Source organism: Rhinolophus hipposideros (genome assembly GCF_964194185.1).
Source record: "Rhinolophus hipposideros genome assembly, chromosome: 15".
NCBI classification, from domain to species: Eukaryota; Metazoa; Chordata; class Mammalia; order Chiroptera; family Rhinolophidae; genus Rhinolophus; species Rhinolophus hipposideros.
The window spans coordinates 13437743-13453896 of NC_138061.1; the positions used below are offsets into that span (position 1 = coordinate 13437743).

General features: G+C 41.6%; 1 protein-coding gene across 21 annotated transcripts in view; it reads left to right on the forward strand.

Annotated features, from left to right (window-relative positions):
- ABLIM1 (actin binding LIM protein 1) overlaps positions 1-16154 on the forward strand; it is a 270699-nt gene that overhangs the window by 138709 nt on the left and 115836 nt on the right. For all 21 annotated transcript variants that reach the window (XM_081074430.1, XM_081074444.1, XM_081074426.1 and 18 more), the window contains exons 3-4: positions 11203-11386; positions 13843-13952. In XM_081074430.1, the coding sequence (XP_080930556.1) occupies positions 11203-11386; positions 13843-13952 (294 nt within the window). The remainder of the gene's footprint in view (positions 1-11202; positions 11387-13842; positions 13953-16154) is intronic.

The following is a 16154-nucleotide window of genomic DNA, read 5'->3' on the forward strand; positions in this document are numbered from 1 at the left end:
ATCCAGTAGAAAACTGATAAAACTCCAGTAAAAAGGAAGTAGTTCCTTACAAGTATGTCCCCCTAAGAGTTGAGCTCAGGCTTTTACTACATAGTTAGAGAATCTTAGTCATTTGGAAGCTGATTTAAAAGGCAGAATTACCCAGGCTAAAAGAAAAATAAGTGTGATACAAATATGCTCCCTTCTCCTAGCAAATGAGAAACCACTTTCATGCCATCTTTTGTTTATGAAAAGACAATCCTGAATATTTCTTTTAAATGTTGTAGCATGTTAAAATGTTACCTAGTCAAATAAATACAATTTAGATTTTTTAAATAGTTAAGGTTTTGAATTCCAAGCAGGAACAGTATAAAGGCTCATAAATTCTCCTAAATACGCTGCTTAATAATTTTTACTCTTGGTGGGAAACAGTTATCCAGGGGTCTCTTGTGAGCAGAGGCACTGGTAGCTTTTCGTTCTGAATTATCTTTTCAGTGATGTTTGAACAGCAAACAGCCTTAAAATACAGAGCTAGCGTTTCCCACCAAAGTGGACGGCTGATTAGTTCGCTGTCTAGTAGTATACAAATAAGATCCACCTCTGGAACAGAGGCTGCACAGGTTTGCTTGCAGCTCATCATAAAAGATTGGGGTTTCCTAAGCTTGGGGTCCTGAGCTGTGACACAAACCCACTACAAGTGCAACATCCAGCCAGACTTGCATCTTTTGCCTCTGGGGGACTTGAGTGACATGGAGAACCAGTCCCAAATATGAAGCTCGTGGTACCTGTTGTTTTGTGAGTAATAAACTCTTCTGCTTCTGACCCAGGAGTTTCACGTCTTCTGCCAGCATTCATAAACCTAGGACCAGCTAACTTGTTAGTTTGCGAGTAAAAGCTCAGCTTCTCTACAGTTCTTGACAACTCTAAGTTCATGTCCATGAAAGCTTATTTCTTGCTGAAGTTCACCCAACTCGATCACAAAAGAACTAATTTTCTAAGAAAATGATTTGTTACAACAAAGGGTATGGGAATGTGTACACGATAGAGGAGGGAGAAGGCTGGGGTTTTTCTCAGACATTTTTTAAGCAAGTATTTAACCAGTCATATTGCTGGTTCTCTTTGTCTCCTATGAGTGCCCTGTGCTCAGACCCCATCTCTATATCCACTTTTTGGTGACCTCATCCAGTCTCGTGGTTTAAGTATTGTCTGTACTCTGACGATTACCAGCTCTATACCTCTCCCCTGCAATCCTGACTGGTCTCTTCAAAAGCCTTCTCAGTACCTGCAGTAGGCATTTCAGACCAAACTCCTCATTACTAGCACCATCCCCACGCCTAACCTTCTTCTTCTCCAGTCTTTTAATTTCAGCAGCTGTCAAGACGTTTTTCCCAGTTGCTCAGGCTAAAACCCATAGAGTCATTTTCAACTCCTCTTTTTCTCTCACATGCCGCAAGTAATCCACCAACAAATCCTGTCAGCCCTATCTTCATAGTATGTACAAAATCTGACCATTTATCACTATCCCACAGATATCACCCTGCTTCAAGCCACCATCGTGTCTTACCTGGATCAATAATTTTGTCCGGTCTCCCTGCATCTGTCTTTGTACCCCACTGCAGTTTATTCTCCATGCAATAGCCAAGGTGACCCTTTAAAAAAAGGCAGATCCTGTTACCTTTCCAAAGAATTTCCTAGTCTTTCAGCATGACATCCAAAGACCTTGATTTGATTTTTAAGGCCCCTCCCCACTATTACTCCACTATTCACCCCTGGCTCGCTCTGCTGAGCTCCACTGGCCTGCTCAATCAGTCTTAAACCAAGCACCAAAGAGCCTTAGGACATTTGCACTTACTGTTCCTTTTTATCTGGATATGTGCCTGGTGCCCTCGCTCATTTTCTTTGGGTCTCTTCTCGTGTCACTTATCAGTGAGGTCATCTTTTGACACCATCTGATATGTACAGATGTGTATGTGTCTACCTGTGTATATATAAATATACATATTTATATACAGTTTAAATTGTGTATGGTTTATTTGTTTGTTCGTTGCCTGTCTCCCTTCACTAGAATGTAGGCACCAATAGGGCAGGAAGTTTGTATCAACAGTCCTAAGAAAAAAGCCTAGCTTGCCATAGGCAATCCATACTTGTTAACTGAATAAATGAAAGCTTTATCACTGTGGTTCACTAGAGCACTAGTGGTGGTGTACCAGTTATAGACCATTATTTCCAAAATATTAACTTCAGGTCACTGAGACGTGATTTCAATTAATGTCTGTCTATGTGCGAGAAGAAAAAACTTGACTTTTGTGGTTCCCAGATAAAGAATTTCTCACACAGCGAAAAAGTTATTTTCAATCCGTTTTTCAATCCTTCTTATTTCATGCAGAAGGTCTTTATAACAAAGAGAAAACAGCTGCCAGGCCCAATGCCTTGATCAGACAATGGTATCAAAGCTCAAATTTAATTATACTGTTTATTGTTTATTTCTATAGATTCTTTACATATAGGGGAAATGACACTGAAGTTTTGGATTTACAGTTGTGGTATACATTTGCCTTTTAAAATAATTGTACTTAATAAAAGTGATTTTAAAAAAACAGCAGGGAAATAGAATAGGTAGATCAAAATGATGGCCAGCAATAATGAAGGTGGTACATGAGTGAAATTGGGAACGTTTAGAAAACGCAGATGCTGATAGTGTGTCGCAGACACTGATCCTGCCAGCACCTTGACCTTGGATTTCCCAGCCTCTAGAACTATGTGAAATAAATTTCTGGTGTTTATGAACCACCCCAATCTATGGTATTTTGTTATAGCAGCCCAAATGGACTAAGGGTGCTAATCAGATGTCCAAATAATCATACAAGTATGATTTACTAACTGTGATTGGTGTAATAATGGGATAATAAAAAGCTGCGTGAACAAGGTGAGCTTGCAACAGGAGAACCTCCATGGGTTTGTGGTGGGAAGAAGGGCAGGTGGTCGGGATAGCCCCTCCCCCCACCTCTTCAGGAAGAGAAGCTTGAGTTGACAAAGGATGAAAATACAACAATCTCTTAATTTTAGTGACAAAAGTCAACTACGTGGACTTCATTATTCCAAAAAGCAGATTTGCATTTTTTTCTTCCTAAAATTCACTTAATTTTTGCACAAATCAACTTGGGACTATTGACCCTTGATGGCCGTTAAATCTTTACCATGTGAAAAGTTTATAGAGCATCTATCATCTATCCAGTCACTGCTAGGCCATGGAGGGTGGGAAGGTCTATAGGACACGGTACCGACCCCTGAAAACCTCTGATCTGGTGACAAGCAGTGTGCTGGCTAGTGGAACCGTTGCTGGTAGCAGGACAAGTGGACACAAGTGGTCAGAGGCTAGAGCTCAGTGGTCTGGGGCTGTTGCCAAGAAAGGGGTAAGATATGACAAAGCATGCATGCTTCAGAAAATTCTAATAACCTTCCCAGGACTGAAAAGTATGGTCTGGAGGAGGGGCTGCCTTGTTCAAGACAATGGGTGGTGACGAGAGGGGTGTGGCTGAAGCTGACATTGGCCTTCATTTGGGCAAACAGCTTTCTACCAAAAATGAATAGGACCGTGATGTTCCCATTGTCATTTGGAAGATGGCATTTTAAGCATTAATTATAGTAACTTTATTCCTTTTCAAAAATGGAACCTAGTGTTTTATGTTATTTATAGCCACATCGTTTGAAAAAAGAATTGTGAATATTGGGTGGAAAATGTTTTAAATCAGGTCATGTAAACTCTTCACTCAAGGTAGCGTTGGATTGCCAGAAATCCTCACGTAGAATTATGCTTTAATAGAGACTGTTGCCACTTAGCAATGTGAATCTTAACTAGCATGTGTTAGAGGATATGGAAAATGCTACCTATTGAAAGCTTTTAAAAATCCCTTGGCCTCTATAACATCCAGTCCATCAAGAGAGCCCATGAACATCAAAACGATTTTTAAAGTGTTTATCTCAAACTATTGGAAGGTTTAAGTTACAACGTCTATTGGTGTCAATAAATTATAATAGGTCTTTCAAGAACTAGTCTTGAAAGATCAGGTTCTATGAAGGGACCTGGGGAAAACATCCATTCTCCAAGATCACTTTCCATTTTTGCCATCTTAAGGTTTGTAAGATGTTTACCAGGTCAGGATCATTCCATGTAGAATGTGTGCATTTATAAACTGCGAGGATTTTCATGGAATAAATTGGATGAAATTTGGGGGTGGGGGGTGGAGGGGTTGAATGTAAGATTAAGAGTTTTCTGTGTTTAGAGGGTTTTTTAAAAAGTAAAATTGTGTTACCTAATTTATATGTTATAAGAGCCCTTTCTGTTTATATCTCATTTCCAAAATAGAACTTTAGAAAGTGGAAAAATGATGAATTTGATGTTCTTTTCATTGCAACATAATCCTGTGATTTGTTTGACTTCAATATATAGGTCAGGAAAGTGACATTAACATGTTGTCCTTATCCAAAAGGATAAGCGCTTGCTATTCTGAATAGAGTATTTACGCTATCATAAATATTTCCTAACCATAGATGTGGTACAGTCTCTTTTAGAAGCCTGTTCTCATTTGTAATCACTTCTAAGGTGATAGCAGTAAGCTTATCTAACCCCTGTCTCTTGGTATATGTAGAACAAACTTGCCCCTATTTTTGTCCTCCTTAGATGGAAAAGAGCTGATTATTGATTTCCTTAAAATAACCCACTGTAGACTTGAAGGCCATAATTACCCTGGCCTCTTTTTCTGCGGTCTAATCCCAATTCCGTCTACTTTTCTTTTTCTTAAGTGTTCTCTCCGAGCCCTTTAATTATTCTGTTGCTACCCTGTGATCCCATTTTGGTTCCTTTTCATGCACTTTCAATCGTAAAGCACTTCACCAGTCGCAGCCTTAGTCTCTGTAATGGGCCTTCTTGGTATTGATAACCACAACGTAGAGCATTGTGGGAGCCTACACACCCACTTGTGAATTGAAAAGGTCTCTTGAGTTGTTGAGTTGTTGAGTTGCAGTCAGTTTCAGTGGCTAAGGAAGTTCAGAGTCTTAAAAGACTGGAGAAGTTGCGAGGGGGTAGAGTTACTATGTTGGCACCACTATCTTGAGGCCAATTAGGGACTTTCTGAAGCAAAGACAGGATTCCTGGCTCGAAGTCATGCCTAACGGCCCTTTCCTTGTGCTGTGCCAAAGGAACTTAGCCCCACCCACACTGTCCAGACACCAGCCTGGTCTAAAGCAATATGGAATTGCGGAAAGGGACAATGATTTGCCATCTCTCTAAGTATTGTGAAAGATATAAAATAACACAAGAAGCGGTCTCTGCCTTTAGTAAATTTGCATGGAGATGAGAAAATCACAATGGCAATATAAGGTACAAAGCAACATATATGAAGTATGAGTCAAATGTCAACAAGTGTTCTGAACCCTGAGGAATCGGAGCTGGGAGGAACTGGAAGACACTGTCAGCTCCTTCAGATGGTCAAACCTGAGTGAAGTCAGGGAGGTGGAGTAGGGCTGGCATTGGCAGGAGGTGACAGGAGGTGTCCATCTGGCAGGGATGTGGGAGGGTCAGGTTGATTGGAGTAAAGTACTGGTGTTCGGGAAGGGAGACGTGGATATCTGGAAGATGTGGGGCTTTCTATGCAAGGGCAAAGCATCTGGCAGAGTGGAGCAGGAGAGCCACTTGATAAAAGTAGTCTCTTATTTGGAGGTGTGGAAGGGAGAAACTAGAGGAAAAGAGTCCATCAGGAGGGTCAGTAGACCCCATGCTGACCCTCTGGTTTCTGGTGGAAACAGCAAAGCATGTGTGTCTTCATCTGTTTTCCCCAGGGTCAGCATATAGACACACATGTAACTCTCACTGAGGCTGTCTCCTTGGTGCCTGGAAGTTCATAAAAGACAAAGACGCATGACCCACCTCTTTCTGGGGACTGAAAGGGGGAAAGAGATTGGAGAGAATATAGATCTTGATAAAATTTACCTGTGGGCCGAACATTCAAACATGTGGCTGGTTTGAGATAGGCTTACCTGGGGTAAGCCAGGTCCTATGAAGCGTGGCCAGCCTTTCATTCCTCCCTTGTACACATGTTCAGCCTGTATGCCTGACAGTTCTGATGATTATAGTAATCTATGCTAGCACGGGAGGATTTCATACTTGTTTTGTGTTATGGGTCAAATCGTAGAAGGCAAAAAAACAAGGTACATTGAGGGAGAGAGATTATTCTGGGTTATTTGATCTGGTTATATATATTTGTTTGCACAGGAAGTTTTACTAGTGTTAAAAACAAACTTACTACATACTTAGTCAATTGTATTAACAAAAGAGATTCCAAAATGATTCCCTTCCAACCAATTCTCTTTACTTAATGTAAATTCAAACTCTGAATTAAACACAATCGTTGCTTTGGGGGCCCATTTTTGCCATCTGGTTGGACTTCTAAGTATCTTCTTTCCCAGAAATGATCATTGATTTTGATGGGCATTTAGAAGTTAATGTGAAAAACTGTTTCAATATGTTTTTTGAGGGTTAGCATTTGCTTCTAGGATGATGCATTAGCAAATAGTTATTCCTGGTAGGAAGCTGCCCCCTCACATTATTGTTTATGAGTCTCTGTTCAACTATTCTGAGCTCTGAGCTCCAGCCTGTAGTATACTTTTGAGCTTCAGTGCATGATACTTTCAAACACACTGCTCTGGGTTTCAGAACAAGAACTGATTCAGTGAGACACACACCCTCACAGAATGTTTGGTGGTTTGGGAAGATACTATGTCAAACTCCATCTTTGTATTTTTATGAAGAAAGGGTTTGAGGAAATAAATAGAATAACATCTCGGATGAGATAAAATTCTTTACAATTTAGTTGGAGTAGAGTGCGGAAGAAGAGAATGGAAAGTGTTTGGGGGTCACAGTGCTGATCTGCCAGTGAGTTCCATAGTCTGTGTCTAGCCCCCTCCCCACTCGACCCCCACCCCACTCCAGGGCCTGGTGGCCTAGGAGGAGGCAGGGATGGAGCTGGCCCAGGCAGAGCACAGCAGGGTTTTGACTGGGTAAGGGAGCCCTTCTGAAGCACATGGCCCTGATCATCAGCAATGAGCCAGGGTAACCCAGGTCCCAGCCATGCAGGACTTCCACTTCTCTGGGGCAAGTTCAAAGGACTCCTTGTGCCCTGCGATGGGCTGACCAGCTGGCGTTGTGCCGGATCAAAACACCAGCACCTACCCAAGAAAAGAGAAGAAAGGACCCACCCAAGGCTTCTGGCCCCCAATTAAAATCTTGTGTTGCTCAAAACTAAATTGAAAACGTAGATCACGTTTGCTTACCACCCCTCCCTCTCTTGCTGGTATGAATTGATTAAAACACAAGTGAGAGAAGCAGCTCAGCAGAGATATTCAGTCTACTGATGTAAGTGAAGAAAATGTCTTGCGCATTTCACCTCCAAACCCACCTTTGGGCAGAGTTTCAAGTAGTAGCCATTCTCCTAAATTTGGGGCAATGTCACAGGCGGATGAAATGTCGCTGACATGAATTAAGTCGCAACATAAAATGTTCACCACTGTTTTTAGAAGGTTGAGGAAATAGTTGCTACTGCAGCCCTGTTCACGCCACTAAAATACTGTTCTGTTTTCACCCTTATCTGACGCCTCCATACTTTGTTCCCCTCGTGTTCTATGGTATTTTTACAACACAGGCAGCTCCTGCTTTTTCTAAGATTTTTAAATGTTCCTGTTTCTAATTTCACAACTTTATATAAAATCACAGATGTACATATTCCTACTTAACTAGTTAATCGTATTTGGTTTGCTGTTTGTATCCATGCCTCAGTGGATGGCAAAACAGCTAGATTCAGAGAGGCCTGGAATGGGGCATGTTTTACATAATTGATCATTGAGAAGAAAGCAAGTCATCTCTTTCACTGGCAGCTCTTTTTTTTTTTTTTTTTAATGAAAGGAATCTATGTTTTTCCCTGGGCATATGTTAACTTTCAAAGAAAGCAAAGACAAATAGAGCACCCAAAGTCGAAAATCTAAATATGTTTAAAGATCTACTCCCGTTTGTTTGACCTTACTAAATGAGACTGTGTGATCGCTTAAATGTGAAAGTTTTGCTTTGTGCCATCAGTTAAAAATATTTGCTAAGCTGTTAATATAAAACAGACCGAAGCTTGAAAAACGTTTTAAATGTTCACCGTGAGATATTTTTCAATAAAAAGAATAACCCCTTTGTCAAAGTGTAATTTTCAAAAGTTAAATATATGACACTCATACAAATATAGAATGAACAGGTATCAAAGAGTTATTCAACTCATTAATGAGGGAGCCAGTAGGTTGTTAAAAGCTGGTTCAGAGAAGAACCAACGAAATCGGTCATGAAGGCTTTCTGGCTTTCAGGAAAGGATGTCAGGAGAAGATGCCAGCCTTAGCTATAAACTGATTAGCAGCCAAACAGTGTAGTAAAACAGGTCAGAAATCATCTGCATGTCAACTGGACAAGAATCTACAAGTTATTATTCACTTTCAAAGTCTGGGCTTTTAATCAAGAGTGAAGAGTTTGTCAAACACAGGTCCAGTCCCCTGGGTAAGGAAATAATCCTTGTGTGAGCTGTCAGTACTCTGACACTGGAAGACAATGCTTCTCTCCCTTACCTTGTTTACCAGTTTTGGATAATTTTTCTTTCTTTCTTTGTTTTTCAATTAAGTGTGTTTTTCCAGGACCCATCAGCTCCAAGTTGTTTCAATCTAGTCGTGGAGGGCTCAGCGCACAGTGGCCAACGCGGGGATCGAAGCGGCAACCTTGGTGTTAATGAGCACCGCGCTCTAACCAACTGAGCTAACTGGCCGCCCCTGCATAACTTTTCTTAATGTCTTATTATTAAAGTGAGATTCCACTTATATCAGATACCTGATAGTCAGATTCATAGAGGCAAAAAGTAGAATGATGTTTCCCAAGGGTTGGGGGAAGGAGCAATGTACCCATTATTGTTTAATGGGCACAGAGTTTCAGTTTTGCAAGATGAACAATGTTCTGTGGATGGACGGTGGTGATGGGTGCACAACAATGTGAATGTCCTTAATGCCACTAAACTATACACTCAAAATTGGTTAAAATGGTAAATTTTGTTTATTTTAACAGTTAAGCATTTTTACAAAGTGAGCTGACACAGGTATATGAAGAAAAATTAATTCTTCATCCTCTCAAGACCACCAATTTAAATAATTCTCTGTGCTACCTCATTTTTCCTTGTTCTGCTTATAAAATCATAAGCAGACTTTTAAAAAAATAGGAATATTAAAATTCTTTACTCTGTGACATTTGTTCTTTTCACTTAACAATATATCACAGACAGGCCTCTGGATCGTAGATATTGATCCAATCTACTCTTTTTAATAGCAGCTCCATAGGCTGGACATACTGTAATTTATTTAACTATCACTCTACTGATAGAAATTCAGGTTGGTTCCAGGTTTTGGGGATGGTTTTCTTTTTTCTTTTTCTTTTCTTTCTTTTTTTTTTCTCCAATACAATACTTCACCAATAAAGTCCTTTGTCATTTTGTGGGAAAATAATATATATACATAGAAGACTATTGAAGAAAAATCTCTAAGGTGTTCTGTGACCCCCCCCCCAGGATTGTATCTATTGCTGTTGAAGGAGTGTGCAGTTGGAGTAAGGGTAGTCCCCATTTGCATTCCTTCCGCCCACCGGACACATTTGGTAAGGAAGAAGCAGGTGTGAGAACTGTGGGGACACTGGCAGCTTAGAGGAGGCAGCAGGTGACGAATGATCTGTTTTCCAGGTGACACGATCACAGTAGTATTTATAGGGTGGTCATTTTCAGGCCTGGTGGACTCAGGCCATCGGCTTTGGTTACTTGATTGTAAATTGCAAAAAAGGAGGTCATAGCTGTGGAGTGTTAATCTAAACAAAGACTGAGGAAACAATAGTGGAAAGCTTGTTTGTCGGTTCTTTGTCACCTTCAATATCTTTAACAGTTGGCAGTTAGTAAAGACTGCTAACTGAAGGTGGGGGAGTAGTTCCCCCAGTCAGAGTCTTACTATAATTAATACTAGTTCATCCAGATGGATCGATGAGTCATGGGAACTAATCAGAGGAACGCTGGAAGAGTTTTAGTAGGTCCTTAGGCAAGTAATTTAGTAATCGAATGCACTTCCTTCCAACCCCACCTGAGTGCCTATTCCAGAAGCTTGAAGAAATAATCAAGAAGAATGCTGAATTCTTTGCCTAGGACACTTAATTGTATAGGAGTCACCTAGCCTTGGGAATTGAGAAGTTAAGATTGGAGGTTTCCAGTGTTGGCTGTTTCTCCTCACTCCTTTAGCAGTGGAAAATCTTTACTCTCAGGGGCTACCTTAGGCTCTGTTTTTGGACAAGTTGCTATGCCCTCTTCTGGGCTTGTCTGAACACGTAGAACAGACCAAAGCCCCTGGAATCCCAGGACCTTCTCCTTTGAACTATCTGCATGAGCCACAGCTGTACAGTTTTGAAAGAGACACCAAAATCCAGACACAGCAAAGCATCCTTTTTTGCATGTACTGAGGTTCCGGACGATAGCTTTTTATCTTGGACAAGATCCCTTTTCTCTCCCCTTTTGCCTGTTCGTTTTTATCTCTCTCTTTCTATAATACATAAATAATTGGCTCATCGTATTTACTGCTCAAAGAGAAAATTAAACGTCTGAATTTTTTATAGCTATGGGAAAGTATTTCCAGAGTGTGAAAAAATAGACATTGGACATTTCAGCTGCTGCTTTTAGTATAGTGGGAATTTATTACTCAGCTTGGTTACAATCTTGGCCCAATCCAAGGAGTTGTGTGGGCAAGCAGGGGGTACCTTTCCTAAATAGCACTGCCAGCGACAGCTCTGTTCATATTTGAGACAGCATGAACCGAGGGTATCGTTCCATCAAAGACCGTTTGATTATCTCCGAATCTTAGACATACCACAAAAGTCATTGAGACTTGGCCAATGGATTTTACTTGTATGAGATATTGCATAGCTCCCAAAGGAAGGGAAATAAAAGGGGAGGGAGGCAAGAGAGAAATCAGAGCCCAACAATAAATAGCTCTTTGTACCAGTCCCCTCCCCTAACCCCAAACCGCTGAGATCATAGAATAAGTTAACAGCATGAGGTAGAAGGCAACTGCTGCCCAGCAGTTTGGCGGATCATGACCAGATGTGAACTTATCTTTCCACAGTGTGTGGCTGCGACCTGGCACAAGGTGGCTTCTTCATAAAGAACGGGGAGTATCTCTGCACCCTGGACTACCAGAGGATGTATGGGACACGCTGCCATGGCTGTGGGGAATTCGTGGAAGGAGAGGTGGTGACTGCCCTGGGCAAAACCTACCATCCCAACTGCTTTGCTTGTACCATCTGCAAGTAAGTGAGGGCTTCCCAACAGAGCAACGCTGGGTTCTGCTGTCAAATCTTGGGATATACTCATACACCTTTAGTCTTGCGTTGTACTTAGTCTTAAAATATTCTCTTTCTGATGAGTCCTTAGATATCTTTATCTTTCTACTTTATTATCAGTTGTAACAAAAAAGTAACTTATGATGTCCTCTACTAAATAATATGACTGATTTTCAAGTGGCTTGAAACCAAGTCTGAAAGCAGCTTTAGATCTCGAAGGATTTTGAGCAGTGAAACATTGGGAGGACATGGCATGGCTGCTTCAAGAGATAAAGCTTATTTGGAAGTAGTTCTTACGTGTGTGTGTGTGTGTGTGTGTGTGTGTGTGTGTATAAAATAGTCTAATTTACTCTATAGCTAGAGTGAGCAAACTGTGCCCCATTAGCCAAATTTGACCCAATACCTGGGGCTCACTACTGCTGCCAGAATGCTGCTACAGCGACTGCCAAATGACAGTAATGCTACCTACTTTGGAGTCCACCTTCACAGCTTACAAATGCATTTATGTAGAATTTAATTTCACCCTCTTAGGAGTTCCGCGAAATCAATCCTGCATTAGTGTCCCTATTGTTGAGTGACTCTGGGTCAGAGGTTAAGGCACTTTCCCAGGTTAACGTTGCGAGCCTGAGATTGGAACTCAGGTTTTCTGACTCTACATCCAGTTCCCTTTGTATTACACACATCCGTGCAAATAACAGAAGAAAGTAGACCCATGTGGGCAGAGGACGGAGGGGAGGGGGAAACTCCTTGAAAAGGATTCATTTATGAAATAACGAAACTCAGAGTTCAAAAGACCAGGCCCAGTGTTGAGAACTGGACTCCGGTTTCTCCCATAGTGAGTCCATATAGGATTCAAGTCTAAAGATCCGAACTCAGATCAGAGGCAGGGCCTGGAGTAGGGTGAGGCATGTGAGGGCCCTGGGGGGCACACTTCAGAGGTGCTCTCACTCTCACGGTCGTGCAGTGCAGGGTCAGCTCCTGACAGCTACAGCCTCCTAATTCCGTGCCCTGCGTGCTCACTGGCCCTGATGGGAAGCAAAGAACCTGTGCTTGTTTGCTGTGGACCCTTTACTTCCTCATGCCCTCCTCACAGAGCAGACTGGGCACTTGGTCAGGTGTAATTAATGAGTGTGATAAAATCGTCCCACTGGCGTCCAGCAGAGTATGACTTTGATTATTAAAGACAGAGCAAGTTCTGAGTGGATGGATGTCACCTGCACCTACCTGTGGCCTGGTCTCCCTAGCTGGTCAATCCAGGCAAGTCACTTAACCTCTCTGGGCCTTATCTGAACAATGGAAAATAATACAACACCACAAGAGGAGAGCAGAGCACCTCAACTCAGTACTTCTAAAGTTGCGGGGTGCAAGAATTTAAAACGCTCCTTGGTGAGTGGAGACAAGCACATCTGTGGAGCTGTCTTCAATCCAAATTTACTACCTGTGTGTGTATCACAGTTAATGACCACTGCTAGGCAGCCGAAGGGCGACTTAAAGGAGGAAGAGCAGTTGTGAACGCAAAACTCACATCAAGTAGCTTGAATTTGTTCTTAAGTAATTGCTCTGACTCAGATGTGTGGAGATGTTTTGCTTATGAGCCATCCATTTCCAACTGACACAATCTCACATTTGAAAACTCATCTTGATAAAGATCATGGGCAAATTGGACAACTGCAAGTAAGTAGGCCTGGAAACTGTCGTGTGGCTCCTGATTAATGACTTTTGTTCACAGCTATCTGCCTGCTGAACTGGGAGAAGAAACTGATGGCATACATGAAGAAGGCAGTATTTTTGCAAAATGTGCGATTATTGGTGAATGTCTCACATGAAAGGAAATTATCTTTCTGAAAAGAAGATAATACTACTTTGTAAAGAGATATTTACAGCATTGTCACATTTCTGCATAAGGGACACGGTCCCAGCTTTATGATGCATTCAGGTCACCCATTCAGCTGTCCAGGACAAGTCTCGTTGAACAGACTTTGTTGCATAGGTCTAGGGAACTGAAAGTGTTAATGTTTGACCTGAACCAGTTCTCTTGGGGAGGGGCCTTCAGCTTGAATAGGAATTTATGGCATTTAAATGTTTTTTTTCATAAAGGATTTTCCATTTGTAAAATGGAAAACTTTACTGCGTGTGCCCCAGTAAGTGACTTGTTGGAACATCCCTCCTCTATTAAGGAGAAGCGAATCATTGCCGTTTACTATCTGGTTGCCCGTAGAAGCAGTGCATTCTTCTTAAAATGAGGCACGTTTATTTGTTTGGACCACCTCCAGCTGGCTGGCTTGGTTAAGACTGCATTTCAGACATTTTGGCTGGTGCTCCTGCAAGAAATGAATTGGCACTGGAGGGCAGTAAACAGAGGAATTAGGAAATGGAATAAAATTGCTGGAATAATCTGGAGGGCAATGTCTTTCTGTCTCCAGGCGCCCGTTTCCACCCGGAGACCGAGTCACGTTCAATGGGAGAGACTGCCTTTGTCAACTGTGTGCCCAGCCCATGTCGTCCAGCCCTAAAGAAGCCTCCTGCTCTAGCAGTAAGTGCCCGGCCACCTGCTGACATGCGTTCCTCATAGCTCAAAGATAGCTTAGGCAGGTGCCTACCTTTTTGTGAAACTTGGTTAGGTGGGGCCGAGTTGTCCTATAAGGTATTTTCAGTTGTAAAACATGAAGCCTTGACTAAAACCCATGCAGTGAGAAGCACCTCCCTTATTTCAAAAAGATATCAATAGAATTGGACGTTAAACTGCGTTTTGACAGTATATGAGGGAAAAAGAAGGCTAAAACCTTACATTAGAAATGCCGTCTCTAGTCGTGGAGGTTGAGATGTGAGAGCATTTGGTGGTGATGTGACTGATGTCTCTGTGTATTAAAAATAAAATGGTCCCCACTGTGCCTAGGGCCAACATGATGATTGATGCTTATCCTGAAATAATTGCTTATTCTTTCTTACCCTTAAATACTCTTTATTGGCCTGGAGGGTTTCTGATGTTGATTCATTGTGCAGATAATTTGTTGAGTACCTACTGTGTGTTTTGTTGTTCACACTGGTGAACAAGGCACGCTGGGGAACAAGACACAGGCATGAACAGAACAAATTCAGCATCCTCAAGAAGCTCACTTTCTAGTGAGAGCAGATAGACGTACGTGCATACACAAAAATACCTATAATGCGAAAAGAATTAAAGTAAGAAAAAGGGTAAAGGGACGTCATTTATATGGGACAGTTCGGGGTGGGGGCTCTCTTAAAAGGTGACACTTAAGGAGAGAACTGAAAAAAGTGTGGGAACCAGCTATACATACATGGTGGAATTTGTGTGACAAGGTTTTTTGTCTGATCTGTGGGAATCCTTCCCAAAATAAAAATAGTGGCCAGGTGCACTATTTCTTCTAGTAACCAGTTCACCTTTAAGTGAGATATACTCTGAACGCTGGGCACCCAGCAAGGAAGCTGTACTTCCATCTCTTTCCTGGGCCATTAGGAAGTGGCATGGAGGCTTGCTTTGGGCTTAGTGGATTTGCCAGTCCTTGGGAGACCTGGAACAATCGCCTTTAAGCCCTGCTGCTCTCAGCACGTAACAATGAGATAAGCCACTTCTGCTCCAGAGGAATTCTGCGCCATTTGTAACCGTGACTCCAAATCTTCCTGTTAAAGCAAAAGAATCCTGATACCTATTTAAAAAATAAGAATATGCTGACCAAATCATTTGCATAGAAATTGGATTTTGACCATTGGGAGGGAAGAAGAAACTAAACGTGTTAGAGTATCTTCTTCAACACAACTGGATCTGTACGTCCTGCCAATAAATACTGGCCACTTGGGGAGGGCAGTGGCTACAAAGCAGCACACGATCCCACACCCCTACTAGGATTTTGACTCCCTTATTGTCTTTACCTACCCTGTCCAAAGCAGGTCACGGGGAAGATGACCTGGGGTGGGAATAGTCACCAATAGTGTGGGAGGGCTTGCTTTACCAAGAACATTACCAAAAACGTTGGAGGAATTCTTCAGACTAGTTAAGATAAAGAAGATTTTATGAGTCCCAGGATTTCTGTCCCACGAGCATACTCAAGGTCACACAAGCTATCTGATAATAAGGTCGGATTAGAGGCAAGCTTTGGACTCCAGTTTTGAGCTTCTCCTTTTGTTTCATCTAGGAGAATTCATTGTTTGCATTCGGAAACAGAAGTGGGATGTTGTTAAAGGCTTCCAGTTCTCTCCATCTGTGCAATTTGGAAACCTGTTTCCTAGTCATGGCTCTACCAAAATGGCTATTCCAATTTTTATTACTCATTTTGTTTGCTTTGTCTGTATTTTCTATTTTTATATGACATACATGTTATACACATAAAAAAGAAAAATGTTAAGTGTAAAAACGTATCATACTCAAATGCGGTACATCTCCAATGCTAGAGGTGATAATTACTGCTCATGTGCAAATTGTTAGAACAAATCGTGTTTTCTCCTTTGCTCCCAATGGATGGAATCTCAATTCTCTGCAAATGCTCTTTGATCAGTTCATTGTTATTTTCAATAAGCACTTGTCTATTTAGATAAGTACTCAAATAGTATTTATGGGGCATATGGGGATGAATGTCTGTCAAAAAGAGAGCTTTTTTATATGGATACACACATGCAGAATGTCCAAACGAGGCAGGCATGCAAATACTGGAGCAAAGGAATTTTTAGCAAGTTTCTGAAATTCACTGGAGCATAATTAGAAAACATTTGCTTGATA